The 23,661-nt window shown below is 56.5% G+C and overlaps 1 protein-coding gene across 1 annotated transcript; it reads left to right on the top strand.

The window, feature by feature from the left end:
• The first annotated feature begins 542 nt into the window (after positions 1-542).
• On the top strand, positions 543-18,312 carry AMOTL2 (angiomotin like 2). Its single transcript, XM_059390949.1, has 10 exons — positions 543-630; positions 3,183-3,972; positions 6,720-7,026; positions 8,040-8,184; positions 8,578-8,670; positions 12,607-12,902; positions 13,666-13,973; positions 14,691-14,908; positions 15,481-15,660; positions 16,457-18,312. Exons 2-10 carry the CDS (start codon positions 3,239-3,241, stop codon positions 16,513-16,515), a joined length of 2,340 nt encoding a protein of 779 aa, XP_059246932.1. The 5' UTR covers positions 543-630; positions 3,183-3,238; the 3' UTR covers positions 16,516-18,312.
• Positions 18,313-23,661: the final 5,349 nt, after the last annotated feature.

The following is a 23,661-nucleotide window of genomic DNA, read 5'->3' as shown; positions in this document are numbered from 1 at the left end:
ACACACACACACACACACACACACACACTCCCCGAACCCCTCCGCCGCAGCAAAACCCAGAACCCCTCAGGGATACGCGATTGTCCAGCTTTCGGGTGTCCCTGTCCGCGCACAGGAATGAAAGAGTGGGTGGAAAGGCGGGGACGGGTTTGCGGGACGGTAATGGCCGAGGAGATGAATTCGTCCGCAGCAGCCCCGAAGGCAAAGCGTGGCGGTGGGGTGTGGAGGCGGGAGAGGTGTAGGGCGTCCTAGAGGGCTCTGGGCGGCCCGGGAAGGGAGCTCCGGGCTCAGCCCGCAGCGCCGCCTCCCGAGAGGAAGGCGGGGGCCGGGAGGAGGGAGCGGGAGGAGGCGGAGGGCGGAGGAGGGCGGTGCGCTGAGAGGTTATTTGTGGTTCGCTTTGATCCCGAGGGGGAACCTGAAACTCTCACATTCCTGGCATAGCAGCCGCCTCCGGCGCGGGCCGACTCTGGGGCTGCGCGCTGGGGCCCGAGCGGCCAGAGCGTCCGCGCCACCGCCGAGTGCACACCTCCGCTGCCGAGCCGAGCCGAGCCGAGCCGAGCCGGGCCGGACCGGGCCGGGCCGGGCCGGGTCGTCGGGTCTGACTACGCCGAGCACCTGCGGGCCACAGCGGTAAGGAAGGCGCCTCCGGGGTTCGGGGAGCGCGCGGGCCCGGGGAGACGCGCGTCCAGCCGGAGCCAGAGACCCCGTGCAGCCCGCCCTTTTCCGGGAGCGGGAGCCGGACGCACCGAGCGTCCCCTGGGTGAAGTGCGCCCTTTCGAGGAAGCCGCGGAGGCGGCCCTGAGCGGTTCCTCGCTGCCGGCCCCTCGCAGCGTGCCTGGGTCTGGGGCTGTCGCTGGCGCGCGGGTCCCTTGAGGCGGGGGCAGAGGGGCAGCCTTTGGCGAGAGCGGAGTCCCCTGTAGTGGGTCGTGGGCCTGGGAGAGGGGCGCGGAACAGGGCAGGAGGCGCCGCTCGGAGTTCAAGTTGCAGGGCCTTGGGGTTGAACTGGTTAGGTGGGGATTACAGGTGTCTTTGCCCTCAACTAGTCCAAGAATTCCTCTTTGTCTTCCTTGGAAAATCCTCTCTGGAGCCACGGAATGGCTCTCACTTAGAAAGAATGCAGCCGGCCGTCCAGCCCGGTGACGTCAGCGTTGGAGCATTTGGAAAACAAAGAGGGCTCGGGAGGCCGGGAGGGAGGCGGACCCGCAAAGCTTAAAGAACTCAGTGGGTTACCGGCTACCCTCGCCTGCTCGCTCTAAGCGCCCTGGCAGCCTCCGGGTGTTCGTGGTCGGCTTGGAGTCCGGGTAGGGCTGGATCCTGGCTGGGTTGCAGTCCGACTTTGAGAGTTTGCTTGGGTTCCTTAAGCTAGCGAGAGCCGGAGTTGTGTGCTTACTTAGGAACGGGGGTGGGGTGTTCAGGGAGTTGCGTGCGCTGGTGCACCAAAGGTGCATGGCTGGGGTCGTGGTCCCAGATTTAACAACGGCTCAGCTGAAAGAATGTGCATACGAGGGGCCTGACAGGGACAGACTCGGCTGAGAGGTCCGGTAGGTGTTCCCCGCTCCCAGGCACATTTCTGCGGGGAGGAGACTAGGAATGTGTCCAGGAAACTCTGCATTCGGTACACCCCACCCCCTTCTTCGTTCTCAGCGGGAGTCAGCCCAAACTGGTTTTTTTTTTTTTTTTTTTTTTTAAGAAAATGAGTTTCGTGGATGAAACTCGTAGAGTTTCGTGGATGAAACTCTAAGGTGAATTGATTCTGGTTTGTTTTGCCTCTGGCAACTCTGGAGTCTTGGATCTCCACACCTACTGTGTGTAGGGAGAGGGGGGCAGCATGATTGGGTGCCGGAAAGGATGGGGACGAAGATGCCTTCCAGACTCCACTCCCTCTCCTCCTTTCTGGGCCGCTGGGAGGAAGGAGTGCCAGCCTCCCAAATCCAAAATGCAGTGGGGCCCTGGGGCTACTTTTGAGGCAGGGGAGGGACCATGTTTTTCCCACTCCCCTCCCCCCATAAGTAAGGACCTATGGAGATGTGGGTTTTGTTTGGTTTTCCCCAAATCTCCTTTGGAGGTTTGTGTTGGAGGAGGCTGTGGGAAGGAAGCCCAGTGAGGCGGGCAGTTTTCCAGGACCTGAGCCACTGAGAGCCCAAGCTCAGAAGAGAATTCCTTCCTCGGGACACATGCCCTGCGCTGCAGGCGCCCAGCCCCAGCAACCAGGAGCCTCTCCCTTGCTCCCTTACTCCTCCATTTGGCTCAGATGGTTGTTAGTGATGTCAAGATGCCCAGCGCCCACCCCCACAATGTAGCAGAGGACCATCCGGGTCTTTTTCTAAGTAGCAGGTGTGTGTGTGTTTTACATCGGTCGGACGGTCAAAAATCAAAGACACGGTGCCATCCTTTGTCTTTCCAGGTGCTCCCAGGCACTTGTCCGCACACAGACTGTGTGACTGGCCCATAAACCTTGATGCCTCATTTCACAAAACCATGGTCCTGTGGTAGCTAGCCTGTCTTCTCTCATCCCTTATTCACCAAACCAGATGACTTTTCTCCCTTCTTCCCATTCACCTTGCAGAGTGACTGCCAAGGTCATGCCATGATAGGGAGGGCACAGTGTGGGAAAGGGGGTAAAGGGTGATGAGTTAACTGTGCCAAGGCTAGGGCTCAGGAGTGCTGCATTCTAGAGGGACGTAGGGGCTGTTTGCCCAGGGCTTCTGCTAGGCTGGACTGATTATTCACCATGTGCCAAGAAGCTGGGACCCTGTCTAACCCTGAATGTGCTTAGTGGTTATAGCTGAGCCACCCCTACGCTGAGGTCTCTCATCAGCCTTTTCATTGGGAAGCTGACTGCAGGAGGCTGTGGTTCCTGGGTGATTGATTACCTTCAAAGTTACTGGGGTCTTTCTTTGGGCCAGTAAGTCTCTGCGAATAGGACTGTAATGGCAGTCCTCTGCCAAGAATTTACAGTGCACCAGGAGCTCAGCAGCCCTTGGCTTATTTAATTTTCAACTCCATGAGGCAAGCATTACTCTTAAATTTTTCCAGTGGAGAAACTGAGTCTCACAGGTTAGGTCACTTGCCTTCATCATTAGGTGGCAGCATTGGCAGCTGAGCCCAGGCTTGGGTGACCCTCCACAGCCTTGCTCTTTCCTGCGTGCTGCCCCTCATTGCTCTTCTTTCTCTCCTCCCAGGTGCCCTGGGGCGAGGTGCCACGAGCCGCCAGTGGGTGTGTGGCAGCCGAGGAAGCATGAGGACGCTGGAAGACTCCTCCGGGACAGTACTGCACCGTCTCATCCAGGAGCAGCTGCGCTATGGCAACCTGACAGAGACACGCACGCTGCTGGCCATCCAACAGCAGGCCCTGCGGGGTGGGGCCGGAGCCGGGGGCACAGGTAGCCCCCAAGCCTCTGCCGAGGTCTTGGCACCTGAGGACGCTCAGGTGCTGCAGCAAGCCACCAGGCAGGAGCCCCAGGGCCAGGAGCACCAGGGCGGTGAGACCCACCTGGCAGAGAACACCCTCTACCGGCTGTGCCCGCAGCCCAGCAAGGGTGAGGAGCTGCCCACCTATGAAGAGGCCAAAGCCCACTCCCAGTACTATGCGGCCCAGCAGGCGGGTCCCCGGCCGCATGTGGGGGACCGGGATCCCCGAGGGGCCTCAGGAGCCCATCGGAGTCAGGACGAGGCCCTGCGGGAGCTGCGTCACGGGCATGTGCGCTCCCTGAGTGAGCGGCTCCTTCAACTGTCCCTGGAGAGGAACGGTGCCCGGGCCCCCAGCCACATGAGCTCCTCCCACAGCTTCCCGCAGCTGGCCCGCAGTCAGCAGGGCCCTGTGTCCAGGCCCCTCCCAGCCGAGGGCCCAGAGCCCCGTGGACCTCCACCTCAGTACCCCCACGTTATGCTAGCTCATGAGACTGCCAGTGCTGTCACCGACCCACGGTACCGCACCCGCGGAAGCCCACACTTCCAGCATGCTGAAGTCAGGTAACTGCTCATCCTGATCTTTCAAGCTCTTGACTCTTCCAGATGATACCTGTGCCAGGGCTGGCAAGCCCCAGAGGAAGGCCACCAGTACACCCCTCTCCTTCCCAAGGAGGGGCTGATTCCTGGAAGAGAGAGTAGGACGTAGCCCAGATCACAGGAGAACTTAGTGGTGTCTTTTGCTTTAATTTGGAGATGGATACCGTTGTGTGATTAGCTATCAAGTAACTAGGGTTTCCAGGGGGTACCAGTTACAGCAGCAGGGTAAAGGTTAGGTTTTTGAAAGAACTTGCTCAAGACAAGGGCTGGGAATCATTGCCAAACTGTTTCCAAGCTAAGTGGGAAAAAGGTGAGACCTCCTTCCCCGCAGATGTTTAAGACCAAGTGGACAGTCTGCTTTCTGTGATTAGTGGGAGGCACTCCTTACTGGAGGCAGGAAGGGCCAGATGGCCTCCTTAGAGACCTCCCCCTATCCCCTATCCTACACCCAGGCAGGAGCTGACTGCTTGCTACTCTGCATTTCCTTTCCTGTTTCCCTATGTGCCCCAGGTGGCTGGAGCCCCTTGGGGCAGAGGACTTGAGGTCCAGACGAGCCCCTTTCTGGGGCACTGGGAAAAGGCTGCTGGGGAATGCAGTTTGATTCTGAGTGTGAAGGGAAGCCGTTAGAGGATGCAATTTGGCTTCCTTCTTTCAAAAGTTCCCTGGGGCTGCAGGTAGAGAGAATGGATTTGGAGGGGCAAGAATGGAAGCAAGAGACCAGGAGGAGGCAGAAAGCCCAGACAGTTTGCAGAAATAATGGTTCCTAGGAATGCGGCTCTGCCCCAGGCTTCTCCGTTGGCCCAGCACCTTCTGAGAAGCGGACACACACTTCTCCATTCACACACTGCATCTCCCCGCGTGCTGGTCTAGGAAACCCCACCAGAGGGGCCAGAGCATTCGCAGCCTCCTTTCTTCTGGAAGGCTCAAGGATGAATTCTGGTTCTCATCATGCTTGCTGAGTCTTCATTTAGTCACCCACTTTCCCACCATTTGGCCTTTTCCTGGGATAGATGCCTTTCCTTGCTCTCGAGAAACGAGTGACGCCATGGTGTTGGTATGGAGGAGCAGAGGATGGAGCCTTGTGGGTTTTCTCCAACCTCCACCTCTCGTGCCCAGCCCCCCCCCCCCCCCCCCCCCCCCCCCCCCCCAACCTCCTGCCGCCTTAGCTCCTTTCTCAGAGCTTGGTCAGGGAGAGTTTCGGAAGCTGAGTCGTGGGTTTCTTCTTCTGGAGCAGCCTTACTGAATCCTGTCAGGAAAAGATAATATCGTGGAAAGGAAGTAGACCACAGGAGAACAAAAAAGGGAGGGGGGAGCAGAATAGGGGAAGGGAGAGCAAATGTGAAGGGAGAGGAGAATCTATTCTTTCTCAGAGCTAAGTCATCCACAAAGAATGCCAGTTGTGTCTGCCTGGCCTACTGCAGGGGGGAGAAAGTTCGTGAAGCAACCCCAAGAACGCCACATTTAGCAGTGCAAGGAGAGTTTGCACATTCCTGTGGGGACCCTCTGTTCAGCTCTTGCTGGAAGCTCTACCTTAGGCAGGGAGAGAAATAGATCTGTCCAGCCTCTCCTTTCAGCTGATCACATAAGGACTGTTCATTGGGAACTTGGGGCAGGGACTTTTCTTCTAGTCTAGGATCCTCAGGGGAGCAGGGGAGGGGAGGTAATGGCGGGGGAGGGCATGAGCACTGAGTGGCATCCAACTCTCATGGAGCGTCTGGGACTTGGAAAATTCCTGGTGTGATGGAGGCAGCCTGTTCTTTTACACTTGGAGTCCCAAGGCCCCAGAAAGGCCCTGTGACCAGGCTTCACCCCATGCCTCTTGCTTTTTGCTCCTTCCCTTAATGGGGCTCTGAGAGCGACATTACAGCATTGTTAGAGGCCAGTGGAACATCGTTTTTAAACTCGGGCTATCACGGTGGTAGCCCCTATGCCTAAGAAAAACCAGGGTGTGGGTCACATTTACTCTTTTTAAACAGACAAGACGCTGCAGTTACCTCTGGGAGAGATAGAGGCTGGGCCTCCATGGTGGGAGCACGTGCTGTAGGCCCAGGATCCTGCCAGGCTTTGTGTAGGCCTGGCCAGCCCCTTGAGGCTGGGAATGCTAACCCTTGTGAGGAGCAGAGGCACGCCAGCACCCCAGAGACTTGAATGCCGATTTTGTAGACTATTTCCCTAGACATCCATCTTACCACTCTGCCCTTAGCCACAGTATTCAAAAAAATGTTTCTGCGATGGGTGACGGGACCCGAAATAGGAGGGAGAAAAACGTGGTTGTGCAGGTGCTGGTGCTGGTGTGAGAGGCTTAGAACAGACAGACATAGGGGTAGCTGCTGGAGTCCAGCCATCAAGCAGCCCAGGGGCCTGGGAGGCTGTGTGCTCAATCACCATCAGTGTGGCCTCCAGACCCAAAAGAACCTTCTGTGAATTAGAAAGGTCAAGTGCTCAGTGCTTAAGATGCCTTATTTATCTGCTGGTGGCTCATAAGGTCCCAGCCAACTGTGATGCTGGGTGTGACACAAGCATCCTGATGTTAAAACCCCTTGAGGGTCTAGGGTAGACACCGTGGGGAAAAGGCCTTCCCCGCTGGTCACTGCCTGATGTCGTGGGGAGCCTCTCCCGTATGCCAGGAGGGCTGGGCCTACTCAGGGCCGCTCAGGTGGGAGCCACAGGGGTCTGTGCCGTCTCTGAACACCGTCTTTTCTGCTCCCCAGGATCCTGCAGGCCCAGGTGCCCCCCGTGTTCCTCCAGCAGCAACAACAGTACCAGTACTTACAGCAGCCCCAGGAGCCCCCCCTGCCCCCACACCCAGCTGCTCTCAGCCATGGCCCCCTAGGCTCCCTCGGTCCACCCGAGATGGAGGGGCCAGCAAGCACCCAGGCCCCCTCTGCCACCTCGGGCAGCGCCCACCTGGCCCAGCTGGAGACCTTGCTGAGGGACAATGCCAGGCTGCAGAGGGACAATGAGAGGCTGCAGAGGGAGCTGGAGAGCTCAGCAGAGAAGGCTGGCCGCATTGAGAAGGTAGGCCCTGCTGGGACCTCAGAAGAGAGGGACATGGTCAGGGGTGGGGGAGCTGCTGCCCACCCCTTCGTCCTTCCCATGCCCTCCCTCGCTGACTCTAGACAGCTGGGGAGCAACCTCGAGGCCAGCAGAGCAGCCCTGGAGTGTGAGCAGTTGCTGCCCAGCAGTGATAAAAAGAGCCCATTCACCAGCTCCCTGCACGCCCTTCCCCTGCACACACCCCCTCCTGCGGACACCTCCCACAGAGAGCCCTTTGTGTCCCCCACACAACAGCAAGTCTGTTCTAGGCCAGCCCTGGCCCCAGAGAAAGCCCCTCCTCTTGGAAAAAACGAGCTACTTATTGGAATCCCAGCCGAGCTTGGAGCAGAGCTTGGAGCACGTGCGGAACCTGCCAGCAGCCAAGTGGGAGGGGCCGCTGGGGCCAGGCTGGCCCTCTGTAGCAGAGGGTGATGGCCACAGGAAGAAATACTCCGGCCACAGGCAACTGAGGCTGGCAGCTCGCGCCCCCTTCCTTCGTGAAGGTTTACTTGCTGTGCATTCAGCTTTGACAGGTGGCCTCTGGCCTCCTATGGTGTCCCAGCTTGCTCAAAACTCCCAGAACACGGCTGGAGTCTTTTTTCTGTGCCCAGTCCTATCCCACGGGGCTCAGACTCTCAGTAGAAACTAACCAAAAGTAAAATACTTCCTTCTGGACCATTGGGCGCAGGGAAGCTATGTTGGGTCAGTCCAGGGCAGCCACTTCCAGAGAACCTGGCCCTGGGTTCACTCAGCATTGGCACAATTGCGGGGACCCTTGCATGCTGGTTCTAGTATCTGATTTGGGCTTCTGAACATCCCACTATAGCACCCTGGATTTTTTTTTTTTTTTTTTTTTGCCGTCACCTTATACCTTCTTCTCACTCACCCTTTATGATGGCGTAGCAAAGCAGCCTGGGCCTGTGGAGGGGACCCTGAGGGCACACATTGTCTGGGATCTGTCCCCTTCCTTCAGCTCTCCTTTCTGCCTCTTGCAGCTGGAAGGTGAAATCCAGCGGCTCTCCGAGGCCCACGAGAGCCTGACGAGAGCCTCTTCCAAGCGGGAGGCCCTGGAGAAGACCATGCGGAACAAAATGGACAGTGAAATGAGGAGGCTGCAGGACTTCAACAGGGATCTTAGAGGTGAGAGAGAGCACCCAGGGTGAGGGGCTGGCAAGCATCTGTGGAGGCCCTGATTGCTCTGGTCTAGGGAGGAATGGAGAATCTCTGCATTCTGCAAAAATAAGTGTAAACTGGCTCACAGGGGGCCAGCTTGAAACTCCTGGAAGCCACCTTGACAGGGGGATGCTTGTGTCTGTTCTGCACCTTGGAACCTCTCGCGGAACCCTCACTGATGTGCCCAGTGTCTCCCTCCTCACTTGGCTCGGAGCACACCCAGTGGCTCCCTATCAGTCTGTCCCTGGTTTGGAGGGTGCAGCCCCACACCCAGGACCCCAGGGGACACCCGGGCAGGCAGCTTCACCTGATACTCCCAGCATCTTTCCTCAAAACATTTTTTTCCTTCATTTGAAACAGAGAGATTGGAATCTGCAAATCGTCGTCTAGCAACCAAGACCCAGGAGGCCCAGGCAGGAAGTCAGGACATGGTGGCCAAGCTGCTTGCTCAGAGTGAGTGGGGTTCCCGCTTAGAGGCCCGCACAGATAAGTGGGTGGGGAGACTGTGGACACAAAGGACTGGCCCTCCCGCCTGGCAAAGCAGTGCTTCGAACACAGGATTCCAGAATGCCTACTACGTACCCGGCACTGCGGTGTCTCAGCTGGGAGTGGTGGCTTCCAAAGATACGATGATGTTCTGTATTTATTGGAGAGATGAGTGGTTAGCAGAGGGACACTGGGGCGCAGTGATTTGCTGAACTGTGCTGCTGTGTCGGTACAGTATCCTTCAGAACTAGAGATGCAGTGGGCATTGGGGGAGGCCAGATAACCCTGGAGGCAAGTGGGAACAGAGAGAAGGAATGTTGAGTTCCCCAGGGAGTTCCAGACGCAGGAAGGTTAGGGGTGCCCAGCTGGAATGTGAGAAGCTGGGGAGGATGGTGCAACTGGGCCATAACAAGGTGGGCAGGTGAGGGTCCCGGCAGACAACCCACAGTGCGTTCCTGGAGCTTAACCAGGCTGAGGAAAGGGTTTAGGAAGCTCCTCTAATAGGGGTGGTGGAAGGCTTCTGGAAGAGAGTGGATGAATTCAGTATTGACTGGTCTATTCAGTCAGTCACTTGTTCATTAGCAGAACCATGCTAAGCCCCTCTCAGGAACTGGGCAGAGGGTGGGAGCAGGTACTGGAAGGCACAGGGGTGGGGGGGGGCGGTCAAGCGAGAGGGGCTGAGCTTGAGAAGGAAGCAGGGTTTTCTAACCACAGATGTAAGGTAACAAAGGTGCCCCTGGCCTTGGATACTAGTGAGTGGGAAGTCCCCACTGGCCTGAGAGAGGCTTTGTGGGGATGGCAGGGGCAGAGACCTGCCCACAGGGGAAGAGGCAGTGGGATGGCTCGGGGAGGTATGTGGAGTGGGACTAAAGGAAGCTTGGCAGCAGGAAGAAGCACTACCAGTCAGAAGAGACAGAGGGAGCAAGTTCCTACTGTGCTGTAATGGTGTTCGGGCTTTTGCAGAGAAATGGAATGGGGGTGGCTGGTGTCCTGGTGAGAGTGGCTTTGAGAAAGCCTACTATATGTGAGGGGTCTGGACAGAATGGGGCATCCAGAAGTCAGGGACCAGCTTGAGGACTGAGCTCTGACTGGCAGCACCTCCTTCTGCTGCACGGGGGCTCAGAGCCCCAGACAGGGCTGCCCAGGACAGCAAGTGGGGGGACACGATCCTGAAGGGATTAGGGGTTGGGGTGGAGCAGGAGGTAGGCTAGGCCATACGGAACAGAGCAAGGTGGCAATGACTTTGGGTGCCTGGGAGGGAGGTGATGGTGGGGAAGGACAGAAAGGGGACAGCCCTTGGTGTAGCCCTTGGGAGTTGGGGAGGGATGGGGGCCTCCTAGAGGAAGAGTGTAGGCTTTGGGGTCTCACACTGCCTCAGAAAGGAAGTCGCTAGACAGATTTCTGGGAGCCAGCAGAGGAGAGGCAAAGTGGGGGAGGCTGGCCTGGAGACGTTTCCGCTCCCTGTGGAGCAAGCGCCAGGCTGTTCTTGGCTCCTCGCTGGAGCCATTAATCTCGCAGCCGCGGGTGACCTGGATGCCTGGCATTCCTGAGCCGCTGGGCTGTTCCGCTCTGGGCCTGCCCCCCCCCCCCTCCGCTCCCTCCCCTGCCTAGAGCCACTGAGACAAAGGGACAAGGCCAGAGCTGGTGGGCCCCAGCCAGTGGCTTTCTCCAGGGCAGAAGGTGAACCCCCTTCTGCCTGCCCTTGGCCCCCTCCAATCTCCCAACTTGTCTGCCCCGCCCCAGCCTAGGAGCTCTCCTCCCCGACAGATAAGAGAAGCCTATGGTTCCATCCTGGTGGCTGGAGATGGCCCCTACCAGGGCCTTAGAGGTTGTGCAAGGCAGCAGGAAGCTGTGGGGAAACAGAGACTGGGTCCCCCCATCCCTCCCCAAGGACTAAGGAAAGTGAAGCAGCTCTTCCTTGTTCCTTAATACACATGGAGAAAACATAAATCTCCCAGGGAAAATGTCTCTGGTTGACCTCACCTTTTTTCTGGGGTCAGTCAGCAGTAGTAGGAAAGGGTGATCACTGTCACCAATGTTACCTACTTTTGGTACAGACCCCCACCCCCACCCCACCCCACCCCTGCTTTGACTGCTCTGGTCTGGCTCTGCCCTCTCTGGGGATCTGGCCTTGAGTTCTGAGGCCGAGCTCTCTTAGCTCTGTCCACCTGAGCATTTTCTTCTCACCTGAGCCTCGGGTTCTGGGGCTGGAATATGGGGCAGTCATGGTAAAAACTGGGAGGAGAGGCTGCTTCCTGTAAGCCCTGTGGGCTGTGGGCCCTTGGAGCACATACAGGAAGGGATCATCGCTTCTAGGCCCAAATCCGCAATGTACTTTATCTGCCGGCCTCTCCACCATGTTCTTTAGATGCTAAGTCAGCCCACTGCGGATGCCTCAGTTTCAGTATTACTGAGCTTCCTCATCTTCCTCCACACCAAGGAGTAAGGCCAGCCTGGACCCACCAGCCTTGAAAAATTCCACAATGAGCCAGAGCTGGCCTAGGTTGCCTGTGTCCTCCTCCTCCAGTCCTAAGGCCCTAAGTAAGTGAATCTTCCCTTGGCCTGCCCAGGTCCCAAGCCTTCACTCTTCTATTCCAAAACCTGTCTCCTGTGCTACATACTTTGCTACATGTGGCCCAAAGACTAAAATTAAATAAAATGGGATAAAATTAAAAATTCAGTTCCTTCCTCCCACTAGCCATATTGTAAGTGCTTGCTCAGTAGCCACGAGAGCCTAGTGGCTACAGCACTGTTGGCACAGGGTGGAACAGTTTGATTACAGCAGAAAATCCCACGGTACTATGATAGAGCACGCTCTAGAGACAGTGCCTCGGTGTTCATCAGGCAGGCCCTACAGCCCACCGCCTTCTACCCTCCAGCAAGACAAGCAGCCGACACCCTCTTTGGGAGCAGGGGGAGCGGGCTGGACTGTCAGAGGGCAGGCGGGTGGGAGGTGAATTTAGACCTAGAGCATCAGCTGGAGGACTTCATGGTCTGGCTTGGGCCTTAGTTGGCCCCACAGTGTGAAGTGGGTCCCTGAGCAGAGTTCTCCCAGCAAGCAAAAAAAAAAAAAAAAAAATCCCTATTTAAAAGTTGGGCTAGCTAGTAGCTTAGACACAAATCTTCGGACCGTAGTCATTTTGATTGTGACACAAAGTTTGCATTCATTATGAGCCCATCCGCCAACATCTCAGTGGTCCCCCAAACCAAGGAGGGAAATGTAGCCTTATTCTGGGGGTCTCTGGGTCCACAGAATGAGTCCTGGAGCCCGCTTTGAGAGGCCTCTGGGCATGGGGGCCTCCTGCCACAGCCAGAAGCAGCCTGGTCCTTGGGAGGCCAAGCTTACTTGGGTCCCCACTTTAGCAGCACCAGTCCTGTGTTTTTTCCCCCATATGTTGCGGGTCACGTATCCTACTTTGAAGGCTTCAGGGGAATGAGATATGTAAGCGCCCGGCCCATGGTGCGGCTGGCCCTTCCTCTCTTCCCTGTTCCTTCTCTCGTGTTAACGATGGTTCTGTCATAGTCCACCTGCACCTTCTCTCGTCTGTGGGTTCCTATCACAGTTCCTATCTGGCCAGTCTGTAGTGTCTTCCTGAGGCCCAAAGAACAGGGTGAATGTGTTTTGGAAATGGTGACACGAAGTGCAGGTGGACGGTGTTTGGGGCTGTGTACGTCCCAGCAGAGGCAGCGTAGACCAGTTATTACCGCAAACGCCCGTACCTATCCTCCGCCATAAAATGGCAATGGTAACAATAGCGCCTAACTCCCAGGGTTGAGGAGAGGCCAGGACGCAGACGCATCCACGGAGCCATCCGTGCAGAGCCTGGCATATGGTGGGCGCCCCGTGGGACCAGGTGGGATGGTTGCCATCCCTGACCCAGCACCCCTGCCTCCCCGCTGCAGGCTACGAGCAGCAGCAGGAGCAGGAGAAGCTGGAGCGGGAGACGGCCCTGCTGCGCGGTGCTATCGAGGACCAGCGGAGGCGCGCAGAGCTGCTGGAGCAGGCTCTGAGCAACGCGCAGGGCCGGGCGGCGCGGGCGGAGGAGGAGCTGCGCAAGAAGCAGGCCTACGTGGAGAAGGTGGAGCGGCTGCAGCAGGCCCTGGGGCAGCTGCAGGCGGCCTGTGAGAAGCGTGAGCTGCTGGAGCTGCGTCTGCGGACCCGCCTGGAGCAGGAGCTCAAGGCCCTACGTGCCCAGCAGGTGAGCTCCAAGACTCAAGGCAGCGAGACCGGAGGAGGTGGCGTAGGGAGGGCGGGGTCTGGGAAGCTGCTGCTGAGATCCGGGTGGAGGTGCCCCTGGAGAGCAGGGGGCATCTGTGCACCAGCCTCGCCCCAGCTCCTCCCAGCCACCAGCCTTAGAAGAGGCTTTGCCTCTTGGCCGGGTGCTAGCCGTGGGCACTTAGAACGTGGGCCTTGGTCCTTAGCAGCAGCAGGGGTTGGCAACCTTGATCTCTGGAGAGATAGCCCAGCAGCCTCAGCGCGGAAGACTAGCCAGCTCTCACACATCTCCCCGACTGGAGAGGGCAGGTGGTAACCCAGATCCTGAGTCTTCATCCTCGCTCTCGGCTGTGTTAATAATGCTAGTGTTTACAAGCCAGATGGAGTTCTGTCTCCACTCCCCCACTTGACCCTTCCCACGGGGCTAGAGTGACCACAGGCCCTGGACTGCCCAGGTGGGCCCTGGTCTGCACCAGTTGTCACGGTGTGATTATTGAGAGCTCCCCTTTCCCCATTTGGAGGATACTTTCTCGGGTCCCCTGTGCAGAGGCAGGCCTGATCTTTCCTACGCCCTCAGCCACACGGGTGTGGGGAGGCAGAGCACCTGCTTCCTTCCTCTTTGGTAGCAGCAGGGCAGGGAGTGGGGGGGGGGGGGGGGGGCAGGCTAAGGGAGGGTGCAGGGGTGAGGACCTGGGGCTGCCATATGCCAGCCTCCGCCCTTGAACACAGTACTCCCTTCTCCACAGAGACAGGCAGGCCCCCCCACTGGTGCCAGTGGCAGCGGTGGGTCCCCAGAGCTCAGTGCCCTGCGGCTGTCAGAACAACTGCGAGAGAAGGAGGAGCAAGTCCTGGCGCTGGAGGCGGATATGACCAAGTGGGAGCAGAAGTATCTGGAGGAGCGAGCCATGAGGCAGTTTGCCATGGATGCAGCCGCCACGGCTGCCGCACAGCGCGACACCACTCTCATCCGACACTCCCCCCAGCCTTCGCCCAGCAGCAGCTTCAACGAGGGCCTGCTCACCGGTGGCCACAGGCATCAGGAGATGGAAAGCAGGTTGGGCCAGGCCCCCTGAAGGGTCCAGGTGGCACTGTCCGGTCCCTGCCGTGCCCCTAGCCCCCGATAAACACCCCTCTCCCCACGAGGCTCAGCAGGCCCTCCTCCCTCTGGGCCGGTTCCCATGGGTCTGGCACACCAGGCATCTCGCACGTGTTCTTTCCCAGAGATACCAGCCGACTCCTTGGTCTGCCCAGGGGACCGTGGCTGTGCAGGTTTTGGATGCTTATCCAACGCTCTGGCCTCTGTCTGCTTTTCCCACCCCCAATCAGTCGGGAGAACAAGACTTTCCAGTGGAGTCCACACCATGAGCTACCCCAGAAGGAAGGTGGGCTAGGGCCCTGGCTTCGGATAGCTAGTATTTTCTCTTCAGAAACAACGTCAGAGGCCTCACAGGATTTCTATTTGACATATGTCCGACTCATAAGGCCAAGCAGGACAGCTAAGCTCATTAGATGGTCAGCAGCTCCGGGGCATTGCCCCACAGGGCAAGGGTCGTGCCCTTGCTGTCATCTGAAGAATGTAACCCACCCTTTGACCTGCCTTTGCTGGTATAAGAAAGGCCCAGTGCCGTGTGCCCTGGTAGTTTTCAGGGCTTCGGATTCCAGAACTGTGATGACCTTTCTGAAGTCTCCCTCCGGCTTTCATGAGGTGGGGAGGGTGGAGGCCGTTGGATCGGCAGGTCTGACCATGTGAGCGTGGTCTCTCTCCCCTTAGGTTGAAGGTGCTCCATGCCCAGATCCTGGAGAAGGATGCAGTGATCAAGGTCCTTCAGCAGCGCTCCAGGAAAGACCCGGGCAAGACCGTGCAGGGCTCCCTGAGGCCCGCCAAATCTGTGCCATCTGTCTTCGTGGCTGCCACAGTAGGGACCCAGAGCTGGCAAGGTCTGTCCTCTAGTGAGCGGCAAGTGGATGCCCCTGCCCGGCTCGCTACAGGTGAGAGAGGAGGCTGGTGGAAGGCATAGGTAGAGGGCTAGGTTGCTGTCAGGCCTTTGCTCCCAGAACCGAGGCTCAGACAGGGCTTCCCGATCCTTGAACCCAAGGGAGCCAGCTTCCATACTGGCTCCGGTGACCTGGCAGTCCACAGCTGTCCTGCTGGTGTGAGGGGGCATGCGCTAGCCTCCACCCCTGTAAATTCCAGCACGTTGGACCCCAGCCACCCGCCATCTAAGCAGAAATAGAGTTTCCTGTGCAGAGGGACCTTGCAGGCAAGGTCCTCCGCTCCTCTCAGCGGATGCCACAGAAATTCAAGAGTCCCCACTGGTTCTCAGATTTAACCCGCTAAGAACGCTTCTGCCACTGCAGAGCTTTGGAAACCAATCCAGCCTGATAGTTACTCCTATTGGGAAACAGGAGTACTGACCGAATCTTAACGAAATTCTTGAAAATCAAGAGCAACCCGTACCACCACAGGCCCCCAGTGGGTACAGTTAACTTGAGGTGTCTGTCCTTCATGGGGCTACCACTAGTTCCATGAGGCAATAACTGTCAGCCTCCTGCCTTTCCAGCGGACCGGGCCCCCGAGGAGGAGCCGGTGGCCGCGGCTTCCCTCCCAGCTCACGCCAAACACGGGAGCAGAGACGGGAGCACCCAGACCGACGGTCCCCCAGACAGTGCCGCCGCTTGCCTGGGACTGGATCCCGACAGCCTCCTGGGGTACAATGGGGGCCAGAGGACAGCCTCACTGGGTAAGTCCCCCTTCCCGGGACCTCTGTGCCACACAGGGCTGTGGACGCGCTGGGGCGTGAGCTGGAGCATGGGGCCCTTCATTCCCAGACCCCTTGGCTCCCTGCATGCCACGGGGAGCTGCACACGGTGCTGGACGGGCTGGCTGTGTGGGCCCCTCCATGTGGACGTGAGGGCTGGTCGGATGCACGGGTAGAAGGAACTGAAAAGCCCGAGCACAGACAGATCCCGAGTTCAGAAAGAAAGCGGCTGTGCGGGAGGCCCTCTGCCTGCTCGCGCGTAGCCTTCCTTACATATTTCGTTGCCAATCTAAGCATCTAAGATGATGCAGCTTGGCAAGTGACCCGATGGCAATCTCAGGTTAGAAGAGTTAGTTTAAAAAGAGTCCAAGACTGAGATATCTGAGAAGATGCCTTTTAAATGTTTTCTTCCCTTTCACATTAGCCCTCGGGTGTGGGCCTGCGCCTCACGGTCCCAGAAAACCACAGGCGCGGAAAGAATGCTGCAGCCTCCCTCCTTCCCTCAGGGCTCCCCCTCCCTCTGAGCCTCCAACCAATTTAAAGTTATAAATAAATGTGTCCTCCACGTCGGACGCTGACGGTCTGGGTGGAGAGGTGGGGGACGCAAAGCCTTGTGCTCGGTTGGTCAAGTGGGGTGGGGTGGGGGTACCTGGGTACCTGGGCAGCTGAGGAAGGCAACGTTAGTGAAGGGAGATCCTATCTTGAAAAAGTGCCAGGATTTAAAAGGGCCATCTTGTGATGCTCACTGACGTTTGCCTGTGCTCTTGTCTCTCTCCAGACTCTGTTGCTATATCCAGAGTCCAGGACTTGTCAGACATGGTGGAGATACTGATCTGAAGGAGGTAGTACTTGGGGATTCCGAACCATCCCCCGTTTCGTCTGCCCTCTGCCGCTCTCAGCCATTCCAGCAGCCCCTCCCAACTGCTGCTGCCCGGCTTTCCCCAAACCAGGCACTGTTCCCATTGACTGGCTGGTGCCCTGGGGCTTAAGAAGGCTGCTACAGGGGTGAGGGGAGCCGTGAGAACACCTGTGTGCAGAAGACCCTGCTTCTCAGCTCCACATCCCTCCTCCTGAGCCCATGCAGAATGAGGATTCCCAGGCTTACTGTTGGGGTAGAAACTGGAAACCCAGAAGGGAGCTGAGCCCTCTCTGGACCCCCAGTTGGCACTCAGGCAGGAAGGGTGGGGATATATTGGTTTGGGAGACTGATTTCCCAAGATGGCTGCCCATGGACCCCAGGTGGGCTGGTTCAGTGCAGAGTCTTCCGTGCTGTTCCCCTGTGGCTAACTTGGCCCCGCCCACCTCATCTGTTCTCAGCTCCTCACTGCCTCCCAGAGATCACTGAGACTTGCATGTTCGGGGCACTGTGGAGAGTGTTAGTCCGAAGAATCCACAGCCTTGTCCCATCAGCTGGAGTGGGCAGGGGCCATCTGAGTGGACTGGGATAAGCTGTGCAGTTTGTACATACTCCCCTTTCCTGTGAAACAGAAGATTGAAGCATGCCGCTTCGGATCTGTATCCTCTCTGTTCGCCTGTCCCTACCGCCACGGTTCCTGTAACTGCTGACTAGCCTCTCAGTCAGCTCTCTGCCTTTCTCAAGTTCTTGGCCCGTGGATTTTGATACTGTTTGATCCACGTGACATTGGCTGTCTTCCTCCACCTTGAGCCTTGTTTAAATGCCCACGGGACCCCCATTACCAGCCTCTTGACATGGCTCCACAGCTCCTGTCCCTGGGACATTCTGTCGGTTTGGTTATGAACCCTGAGCCAGATGAAATGAGCCGCCAAACACAGACATCTGGGGGGCATCCCAGCACCAATTCTCTTGAAGGAAACTAGAGAAGTTGCTTTGTTCTCATCAGTCTTTGTTCCCACCTGGAGGGATTGGGAGAGGGAGCTATGCTGGTGAAAAACTGGTCAGTGAGCTACAAGATGTGACTCAACTCGTCCTCTGAATGGAGCCCCCAGCACAAATTGGCGCCCGTGAGGCTGGTTCCTCAAGCTACCGGTGAGCAGCGTCCTGAAGCAGGGCCAGTGCTTCGGAATCAGAGCAAAGCATCCACGTGACAGCCTGCCAGCCGCAGTGACTTTGACTTCAGGTCTTAGAGTCCCCCAGCTCAGCCCGAGGACCGATTGGTGGGTTTTAGTAGTTTGTCTTGACTGTTTTTAGTTCTCCTTGAATCTTTGTTTTTTCCTTTACTGTTTTTAGGTTCGGTATGTGTTTTTATTCCCATAATTTCTCAAGTATCCTTTTTAAACATTTGCATTTGCTGGACAATTGCATATTTTTTTTTAAACCCTCTATCCTTCTTTAAAGCTGAAAAATACATTTGGTTCATGTGCATTGTTTACAAAGCAACAAGAAAAAGAAGAGGGAAAAAATGGCAAAAAAATATTGTGAAAGAAAAAAAAACAACTTAATATATTTTGGATTAATATTTGGTATTTCTTTTAAAGTATTTTTTGTGCTGTGAACGTTTTCTGCCAAAGACCATGACGTGTGTCTGTATGTTTAAGTTATCGTAAATATTTAAAATGTAAACATGGCTGTTTTGTTATGCCACCCTGTACCAGGACTGCTGCTGCATTCCACTGGGTATAACAGTATTTTAATAAAAAAAAAAAAAATTAAAAGTGGTGTCTTTGCCCAAGTGAGAGACTACGTGGGGACAGAAGGAGGGAAAGGAAAGGGTTGGGGAGTTGGTGAGTCACCCGTGTCACAGTCCCTAAGCACTCTTGGCTCTGAACCGTACCCTCCCTCCCTCACCCCGTGCTCCTTACACACTGGCCAGACCATACCCATGAGTGGCAGCTCAGGGTCACTGCTGTTTCTTGAACATAATGTTTTTCTCAGTCTGGGAGGGGCTGGCAAGTGGGCAGCCTCCCCATGGGTAGCTCTGTCCCCAGCCGGTTTTGTTTGGCCACATGGTGTGGTGACTCCATGGTAGGATTGGGAGTCCCAAAGCGGCTTTATCCTTCCCCCAGTTCCACCCAGCACAGGGAGTCCCAGAGCCAAGAGTCCAGGCACCATGCTTGCCCTCTGCCTGGACACAAGCAGAGGGTGTCCATGTGTGTAGCACATTCTGGGGCTCTGCCTCTGTCTTGCTGTGGTGTCATCATCTTTGCCCTGTGCCCAAGAAAGCATGTCACTCCAGGACGCCTGGGTGGCTCAGTGGGTTAAGCATCTGCCTTCGGCTGAGGTCATGATCCCAGGGTCCTGGGATCAGGCTCCCTGTTCGGCAGCAAGGCTGTTTCTCCCTCTGTCTGCTGTTCCCTCTGCTTGTGCGCTCTCTCTCTCTCTCTCTGAAAATAAATGGAAGTCTTTAAAAAAAAAAAAAAAAAAAGCGTGTCATTCCTATCCATAAAAGAGAAAACCATTCTCAGTCTCAGATGTTAGAGTAGAAAGAAAGTATCTGTCTCCAGGGGCCAGGCAGCACAATCAGGTTCCCAGTCAGGATGTGGGCCAGCCATCAGGCTGACAACGAGGCAGCAGGCAGCCCCACAGGCTGGGGTACTTGAGGGGAACATTCAGCCCCCACGACTGTGGGGGAATTATTCTCAGGGCAAGTGTAGGGACTCAGCAGCAGTGTTGATGAGAAACCCAGTAGGATCCTAGAGAACATGTCTTGAGCCAGCCTACCTGCCCACAAGAAAGGGAATCAAACAAGTGGAAGAATTGGAAATAGCCAAGGACATTTTTCAGCAACTTTGCATCCCCAACTTTGATGGGCCCCAGCAGATGGGGAGCTGTCCATGCAGGATCCTCACCCAACACAATGCCAATGCAGCAGTTCCCTACCCTGTGGCCACACCAACACTCCACCTTTCCCCAGGCTGCCTTCCTCTGCCTGGGCAGCATCAATGCCTGTCTTCCTGTTATCAGGTCCCGGCTTAGGGTTTGCCGTGTGGACAGTTTGCTCTCTGAGGATGCATTCCACAGAGCTCCCGTTCCCACACCTCTTCCCTCAACCACATCAGCCCACAGCTGCACCTGCTAAGATGTCCCAACAAAATGGCGGAGCCCATGGCAGAGCATTCCAAAGAATACCCTCAGCAAAGATGTTCCTGTTCACCTCCATCTGCCCCCAAAAGATCTCTGGGAGGAGAGTCCACACCTGGGTGCAATAAGCCTTGACAAGACTGCCATCCCATTCCCAGCACCTTTGTCTGGGGACTCAAAGCACCTGTGCCTTTTGTAGGAGCTAATCTGGTAAGAGTCATTTTAGTATTTCCTTGGCATGGACCAAGAGGAACAAAGAAACATCTACCCTCTGTACCCAGCACATGGGCATGCATGCGTATATATTTATGTATCTGTGTACGTGTGTGCCTGAGCATGTGTTGCAGAAAAAGATGTGAAGGGCGCCAGTACCTTCTGGCTGGTCCCCTTGTAGGGCAGTGGGGCCCTCTAGCCACAGTGTTACCAGTGCATCTGAGGAGCCATTTCTTCTCAGAAAAGGTGTTGAGCAGGCTGCTCAGTCAGCCTAACAAAGTTTTGGAACTGGTAGAATGGCAGGCTGCTGGGGACAGGAGTGCTTGCCCATGTGCCCAGGCATCCATGATGAGGGAGCCTAGGTCCTACAGGTAGCTCTGCTGGGCCCTCTGGAGGCCAAGTTTCTCTGCCAGGGACAGCCCTGTCCTTCCTGTCCAATCCTCACCCAGTGTCTCCACTATCAGGGCTATCAGGGTGTGGTTCAGAGGGGCACCACACCACCTGCCTTAGAGGGCTGGAAGACCACTTGTTCCAGCCATCTCTCTCTCACACCTCCCAGTTAATGGTTAACTCTTACCCTGGCCAGGGCATGTGTCAGACTCAGAGGGCTTGGCAAACGTGTCAAACTAGCAGCAGTAAATTGGGGCCCAGCCACCCAGAAATGGCAGATGCCACTTCACTGCTCCCAGGGACCCCAGCGGAACAGGAACCTTGTCTGCAGTACGGCCATCTTGTTTCCTACCACCTACCAGTGGTCCCTGAACAGTGCTGTGTGGCTGACACCACAAGAGGTAGCCCAGAAGCCCTGGCACCAAAGCAGTGCTTTCCCTCACCCAGTCTGCCTAGAGCCAATGGAAGAGAAAAGCACCACAGTAACCAGACTCTGCACATCCCTATGGTGTGTTTTTGGGTTTTTTGTTGGTGTTTTTTTTTTTTTGAGATATAAATCACATATCATAAAACCCACCCTTTTAAAGTCTACAATTCAGTGATATTTTATATCAGAGCATTTGTTTTCAACCAGCGGCCAAACACGGGTCGTCAGCGAATGTCCCACCAGGGGGCCCAATGGACAGAATTAGAAGTGCTATTCGATCTGGTACACTCGCACTTGTTGGCCATTTCTCAGGATGACACTTGGGCCTTCCTATAGCCGACAGTCTCCTTCCATCCAGCCAAGCTCAGCAGCTCCAGGTCACCCCCTCTGTGCCGCAGAGAGGACGCTACCTACGCTGCACCTGAGCCCTCCACCCTCGAACCCCTGCGGCTGCCAGGGCGGAGGTCCCAGCCAGAGATCTGGGCAGGAGACCTGTGAGTCCTGGAATCTGGACCCCTCAGCCACTCACCATCTCCTCAACATTTTCCAGGGTCAAGGAGTTTTAACAGGGAGGGATGGGTTCAGTTTTGCGAAGCCTTAAGCTTATATAATTTGGGGACCCTTTTTAAGAAAAAGAAGCCAAAATGGGCAAATGCAAAATTAGGTCTAGGGTCTTGGAAGGGGCTTTTTCAAGCAAGCACCTGGAGGCATAAGCCCCGTTGAGTTCCAGGATGTCTGCATCCAGGCATGGGCATCGTGTCTCCACAAAGAAGAGATCTTCTGGCAGACACCCATGTCTCCGGCTTGACCTTGTCTGTCCCTGAGGAGGCACAGGGCTGGGGATCAATGAAGCTCCAGCTTTTTCCCATCCAGGACAGATGGAGTGGTGCTTCCAGGTACCCACCTTAACCAAACCCTCTCCCCAAGGGGCAGCGGTGCCCACACATGGGGAGTCCAGCAGAGAGATCCCACCACGGAACCTGGTTAATAGGGCCGACTAGCTTGCCAAGGACCAGCGCCATGGCCGGCCCACGTCCGTGCCCTGTTCTCACCTGCCAAGCAGTCTCCAGCCCCTAGCCAGAGTTTGGCAGATGGGGAGACCCCTGCCAGTAAGCTCTGCAGGGCCCTGGGGACCCAGGCCCCTCCGTGGTGCCCCCGATATTCTCTACACATTCTTTCCTCTGAGGGCCAATCAGCTTTCGATTCTGACCTGCCCATGTCACAGACTGTCCTCAGATAAATGCCTCTTGTAGATCCAAAGGCTCCTTCCTGGGGCCACATTCCAGATGGTTGGGCAACCTCGGAGCCACCTCCCCGCACAGGTTTGCCTGTTCTTGCATTAATGCGGCTGCTTCTCCAGCTCCGGGAGGCCCCGCCCAGTCTCCGTGGCCTTCACTTGCTCAACACAGTGTGCTGGGGAAATCACCACGGCACATTGCATCAGTGGCAAAAATGCCAAAATCTCAACCGGAGAGTGACTAACAGCACAGGCCACAGCTACAGTTCGCCCTGAAAACGACAGCAAACTTCTTTAATGACAAAGAAGAAACCGCCCTCCTTCCCAGAGGCTTTCCTCTAAGGTCTGGGTTCTTGGCCTCAGCGAGACTGACTTCTCTTTACCCCATCCTGTTTCTATGGAAGTAGGTGCCATCGTTTCATTCGTTCCCTCACCCACTCACTCGCTCACTCATTCATTCGTGGCCGTCGCAGATGTCTGCTGAGCACCCACCGTGTTCCTGGCGCCGTGGCAGGCCCTCAGGGCGCAGTGAGGAAGAAAGCAGCTCCTCCGTCCAACCATCTTCATGCTCCTACCATCTGTTTTATCTTTATACCCCGTGCTGGGGCCAGCACAGGGGTGCTCCGAAGTGTTGGTTAGAAGAGTAGTCTTGGCAAGAACCGGCCCCCATGTCAACTTCTCTGGCACTGGCTGCCATTGCCTTCCTGTGCACACCTGGACACGTGGACGCCGGGGAAATGGCCGAGAGTACCCTGCCTGTCGTCTCTCGGACCGCCAGGCCTTTGCACATGACGTCCCTTTTCTCTGGAAAACCTTCTTCATCTCTCGACTCCCATCTTTTGGCGCGTTTAATTTTAAACTCATCCTGGGGCACCTGGGTGGCTCAGTGGGTTAAAGCCTCTGCCTTCAGCTCAGGTCATGATCCCAGGGTCCTGGGATCGAGTCCTGCATCAGGTTCTCTGCTCAGCAGGGAGCCTGCTTCCTCCTCTCTCTCTGCCTGCCTTTCTGCCTACTTGTGATCTCAGTCAAATAAATAAATAAATCTTTTTAAAAATGTTTAATTTTAAACTCATCCATCAGAATGCAGTTCGAGCTTCACCTTCTTGTGGCAGCTTCCCCTCTCAAATTCCCTGAACTTCCCCAGGACCGTGAGAGGGAGTGATGCGAGGGGAGATGTGCAGACTGAGCAGACATTAGTCTGTGCCTGTGCCGGTTCAACAGGGAGCAGGGGAGAAGGTACAACTGACCTTTTTGGTGACTCCTTGTCCTCAGGTTGGAGTCACAAGTGGCCCTGAACATTGTCCAGACAGTAGCCCCTTAGGGCCCACTCCCCTCCTTCTCTGCCAACCCCCCACCGTTTATTAGAGGTAGGGAAGGATGAAAGGGACTCTGTGGGTGTAGTCCTAGGGTCAGAGAAGGAGAAGCGGAGCCCCAGGGCTTGGGGCAAGGTGGAAAGGAGAGGCTGGGCAGGAGGCTGTGGGTGTGTGAGCCCAGAACCGGCCTTGCAGGATGGCTGGCGCATGAGGCAGGCCCCAGCACTGCCAACCACGTGGGGCCTGGGCAGCCCCAGCCGTGGGAACAGCTGGTGGAACCAAACTCTCTCCACCTCTGAGACAGCCGCTCTGGCCTGGCTCTGCCAGCCCTGGGCTCCCTCCAGGAACAGGCAAGGGGCAGAGGTAGAGACAGAGTGGACCACTTTTTATCAGGACGATGTTC

This window comes from Mustela nigripes, chromosome 2 (genome assembly GCF_022355385.1).
Source record: "Mustela nigripes isolate SB6536 chromosome 2, MUSNIG.SB6536, whole genome shotgun sequence".
In the NCBI taxonomy this organism is placed as follows: domain Eukaryota; kingdom Metazoa; phylum Chordata; class Mammalia; order Carnivora; family Mustelidae; genus Mustela; species Mustela nigripes.
The sequence above is the reverse complement of the archived record's forward strand: the minus strand, read 5'-3'. Positions and strand labels throughout refer to the sequence as shown.